General features: G+C 47.7%; 1 protein-coding gene across 3 annotated transcripts in view; it reads right to left on the minus strand.

Moving 5' to 3' along the window:
• Positions 1 to 286: 286 nt before the first annotated feature.
• RPL11 (ribosomal protein L11) overlaps positions 287 to 5,136 on the minus strand; it is a 5,147-nt gene continuing 297 nt past the window's right edge. Inside the window, exons 2-6 of one of the 3 annotated variants that reach the window (XM_006777562.2) lie at positions 4,460 to 4,610; positions 3,563 to 3,669; positions 1,943 to 2,074; positions 809 to 919; positions 287 to 365 (exon numbers count right to left, since the gene is read on the minus strand). In XM_006777562.2, the coding sequence (XP_006777625.1) occupies positions 336 to 365; positions 809 to 919; positions 1,943 to 2,074; positions 3,563 to 3,669; positions 4,460 to 4,610 (531 nt within the window). In that variant the 3' untranslated portion in view covers positions 287 to 335. The other 2 variants (XM_006777563.1, XM_015557283.1) reach the window with 2 other exon arrangements.

The raw sequence follows: 5,136 nt of genomic DNA on the forward strand, positions 1-5,136 counted from the left end.
ACATGGAAACACTGCACCCTACCTTTAATCAAGGCTCTAAGCCCAGCCCCAATCGTACCTTCCCCGCTGAACTCAGTCTCCTGTGACCCCTGCACCACAGCTTATCAACAAGGCTGCGGCGAGCACAGGCAATGCTGTACAGCTCAGGCTTAGACCTGCCAGGAAACACTGGCATCCACTCGGGAAGACAGGGGTGTTACCAGCTATTCCCATCGAAGCTTTAATGGCTTGAGGTCCAAGGACTTGAATATGGCCAGGCTCCTTTCACAGAACACACACAGTAACGTACATTTCACTGAAAACATTTTATTGGCCTTTTGGATAGAAACGGGAATTTATTTGCCAGGAAGGATGATGCCATCATACTGAAAGAGAAGAGATTTATTTTTTTTTCAGAACAGGAGGCAACAGCAAAGATTGCAGCAATGGCTAACGTTTCATTTGAGAAGTCAAATCTGATACATGAATTTGGCTCTGAATCCCATACCCATTCTGAACTAAATAGAAACGGGCCAGTTTTAACAACTGCTACACTGTGCTCAACTGCACTACATCCCCCAAGAAAAAGGGGGCTCTTAGGAGAGCCGTTTTCCCACCCTCCGAGCTATCAGCATTCATGGAGGTGGAGAAAAGCCCCAATTCTGGGTGTTCTTTTAAATCATTGACCCTGGAAGCCCCCACTTACCAAGCTGCTCAAATATTCTATCTTCAAAGAAGCTACCCACCAATTGGTGGTAGATTTTGCATCCCCAAATCCCAACTCCACTCACCGCATTCCACCATTTCACCTGAGATAAATCAGCGTTACCTTCTGCTGGAACCAGCGCATGGCCTCCTCTTTGCTGATTCTGTGTTTGGCCCCAATGCAGCCTGTCCTGCGTTTCTTGTCTGCGATGCTGAAACCTGGCCTACCCAGCACCTGTCCCAGGAATAACCAACAGTCACCTCGCCAGCTCAGAGTCAACAGCAGACAGACAAGACCCACACATTGGAGAGATCGATCTTCAAGAGTCATCTGGTGGCCCAGTAATCCTGGAACTGGGACCAGCACCCTGGACAACACACCGTAGGCTTGCTTTGGAGGGTGGAACTTGGCTGCACCTTCCCTCTTCCCTACCTCACTTCCAGTGGCAGCTAAGGATTCGCCACCACTGCTTCCCAATTTCCAAAGCATTTTTAATTTTTAAAAGCAGTATTAAGAACCACCTTACTACATGTGTATTGTAGAGAATTTAAAATTCTGAGAAGTTACAAAGAAATAGTTTTATTTCTCTCCTTCCACTTCAGAGCAAAAAGTCTTTCTTAAATTAGCTTTGCTGTTTCCTGACTCCCAACAAGCACCTCATTCTCATTACTGTTTGGATATCCAACTCCGTCCGACAAGGGTGCTGCCATCATTCAGGTTCCACACCAGTCAGGACTTCTGGTTTTGCTATTTAGTCTGATGGTTGGACCAAAGCATAACAGTAACACAAATGGTCATTCCTACGTTGAAATCCCCCCTGAGACAAACCAACCACATCACCAAACCTGCCCTCTGGATGGAAGCCACCCTCCCGCAGGGGCTAAGGAAGGAGCTGGAAAGAGCAGCCTCAGTGCAGCCAACCCAAATGCCAAACGAGGCGCCCAACACTCGCTCTCAAATTTTCAATTCAGTGGCTGGACAACACTGTCTCTTCCTCCATCTTACAGCCATACTGGTGATTGCTAGATCCTAGACTTTAAGCTTCACATGAGCAGTGACCTTGTCTGTCTAGTTCAGTGCTGATCCCTAAACAGGGCACAGATGAGGCACATCTTCCAAACGGAAAGAAGATAAAGGCAGACAACACTCAAAGTTTCAATCCAACACCTGAACATTAAAATAGCACACATGAAATGAAGGAGTAGCCGATTCCATGCTCCTCCCAGAGAAGAAGTGGAAAAGACCAAATATTCATACCACATAGAAGTCCAGGCCGTAGATACCAATGCTTGGGTCATATTTGATCCCCAGATCGATGTGTTCCTGGATCCCAAAACCAAAGTTTCCAGTATCTGAGAAGTTATTTTTTCGTAATTCATACTCTCGCACCTGAGGAGATAAATGTAGCCAATCACACTCCTTGTCAACTCAAATCCCCCCAAAATAACAAACTTGGCTTATAACACTCAGCACCGCAGAAATACAATTTGATCAGAAACAAAATCTGGTTTCCCCACTACACCAAATCACATCCCAACTATGGATTTCACAGAACTTTCCCAACTTTCCAAGGGCAGGGAAAACCCACAGGAAACATCAGAGTATAGTTCAACTCTGCCAAATGCAGGAATAATCCTTTAGAAGTTCAGAATACAGATGACGCTGGCTGGACAGCTCAGTTGGTCATAGTGTCGACCCTTACACAAAGGTTGCGGGTTCGATCCTCAGTCAGGACACATACAAGAATCAATGAGTGCGTGAATAGGTTGAACAACAAATTGTTTTTCTCTCTCTCTCTCTCCCTTCCTCTTTAGGGAAAAGCAAATCAAAACCACAATGGAATAACATCTCGCACCAGGCAGAATGGCTATTATAAAAAAGATATGTGTTGTCAGGATGTGGAGAAAAGGGAACTCTTGTGCACTGTTGGTGGGAATGTAAATTGGTGCAGCCACTATGAAAATCAGTATGGTGGCCCTAGCTGGTTTGGCTCAGTGGATGGAGCGTTGGCCTGCGGACTGAAAGGTTCCAGGTTTGATTCCAGCCAAGGGCATGTGCCTTGGTTGCGGCCACATCCCCAGTGGGGAGTGTGCAGGAGGCAGCTGATCGATGTTCCTCTCTCATCAATGTTTCTAACTCTCTCCCTCTCCCTTCCTCTCTGTGAGAAATCAATAAAATATATTAAAAAAAAAAGAAAAGAAAATCAGTATGGTGGTTTCCCAAAAAATTAAGACACACCCAACCCTATGTTCACTATAGCATTATCTACAATAGCCAAGACATGAAAACAACCTAAGTTGCTCAATAAGGGATGAATGGATAAATATGTGGTATATATACACACATACAATGGATTACTACTCAGCCATAAAAAAAAAAAAACTTGACATCTGCAATAATGCCAAGGACCTTGAGGGTATTATGCTAATGAAATAAATGAGACAGAGAAAGAAATACCATCATTTCACTTACAGATGGGATCTAAAAAACAAAACTCCTAGATGCCAAAAAAGACCGGTGTGTGTGTGTGTGTGTGTGAGAGAGAGAGAGAGAACACTGTGTTAAGAGGGTCAAGAGGGACAAACTTCCAGTTATAAAAAAGTCATGGGATGTAACATACAGCATGGTGACTATAGTTAATAATACTGTGTTGCATTTTTGAAAGTTGCTAACAGTAAATCTTTAAAAGTTCTCTTCACAAGAAAAAATTATTTTTTAATGTTGTACAGTGACAATCAGGTTTATTGTGATAATTTCAATAAATAGCATACTGTACACATGAAACTAATACAAAGCTATATGTTAATGACACTAAAAAAAGGTACATGTGTTAAATTGGTGCTCGTTAGCATCACCCCGTGCCAGGATGGGCCTCACCTTTAGACCCTTCTCCAAGATTTCTTCTGCCTTGGCCCCACGGACTGTGCAGTGGACAGCAATCTTTTCATTTCTCCTGATGCCAAAGGACCTGACGGTGTATCTGGCTGCAGGGCGGGGGGAACAGGGAGTCAGGGGTTGTCGGACTCCCACTGCCTATTCCCCAGAACATCACCTCCCCGACTCCAAAGAGATATTAAGGATCTATCCACACTCTGAGTGGTGGTCTTCTAAGCAGTGCCACCTACGTCTTTTCATTGGTTTCATGGAAACACAGAACTTTTCCCACCCCAAGTCACTCAGCCACACTTAAGCAATTAAGAGCTTAGTGGTAAAGTCAAGGTCTCGGGGAGGTAAGTTCACAACCAGAACAGGCCCCTAGAAAGGAAGGTGACCATTGTGTTCTACAAAAAAACAAAGCATTTTAGGGCAACAACAGCTAATGTTTGCCAAAACCTTATTAGACTGTCATCCCCATTTCACAGATGAGGTTCTGAGAGATTAACTTGTCTAAGATCGCAGTTGGCAATAAGCGGCAGGATGTGAACCCAAGGATTTGCCATATTCCACTACCTGAAAGCAACACAACCTGACCCTGTTCAGTGTCGCCTATATAATCCTACTTGCTAACCAGGCCTAGTGCCATTCACTGCTCCCCCAGCACTGCCCCTCCGCCCGCTCCCTTTCTTGGAAAACCTTTGCTTGGGCCAGACCTAATCTCCGCTCACAGTAAAACCTTGTGTTCCAAACGCCACAACCAACCCTAAAAGGAAGGTATTTCTTGGGTTAGGCCAAAAAGTTAGTGCTTTTAAGGGATGTCATCCGTCACTTTCAAAATGGGGCGCTCAAAAGGCTTGGCGGAGACCGGCCTCCAGCCCCCCGCGGGCCGCCACTCACCTTTGGAGAAGACCGGGGTCTGGCCCGTGAGCTGCTCCAGGACCTTGGCTGCCCGCGTCAGTCGGTCCCCACTCTCCCCGACGCAGATGTTGAGGCAGAGCTTGCGGATGCGCAGCTCCCGCATGGGGTTCTCCTTTTCCCCTTGATCCTGCTGTGAACAGCGGGCGCGGCGGTCACCACGCGCGGCCCGCCCCGGCTGCGAGCGCTCTTCCCATACATAGCACGTCTCTCTCTGCTCAGCCCACCTCCCACCGGAAGCCCTAAGGACTGAGCAACTGTCGGGGATGACAGCTCGGGGCCTTGTTCCTTCCTCCACGCGCGGAAGAGGGGAACGGAAACGTCGGGCAGGTCCTGAGGTTACAGACACCGAGGAGGAAGCCCCAGGGGCTCAACATGCAGGGTGACGGAGAGCGCCCCATTATGAGGCCAATGAGGGGGAAAGGAAATACAGAATTTAACTGCTGAGGAAACGGGAAGCACGTGCTACCGCCGCGTCCCCCATCCCTCTCGGAAGCAGCGCCGAGACCGTGGCAAAAGGCCGGCGGCCCTTCCCGTGCGGAGGTCCCGGCCGAAGTTCCCCAGCACCGGCCAAGCCCCAGGTCCCCGGGACCGGAAACAGGTGCGGACCCCTTCGTTCGAGCCGCTCGCTCTCGCTGCAGCCCACGGCCCGTGCTTCG

The sequence above is a fragment of the Myotis davidii genome, unplaced genomic scaffold (genome assembly GCF_000327345.1).
Source record: "Myotis davidii unplaced genomic scaffold, ASM32734v1 scaffold149, whole genome shotgun sequence".
Taxonomy (NCBI): Eukaryota; Metazoa; Chordata; class Mammalia; order Chiroptera; family Vespertilionidae; genus Myotis; species Myotis davidii.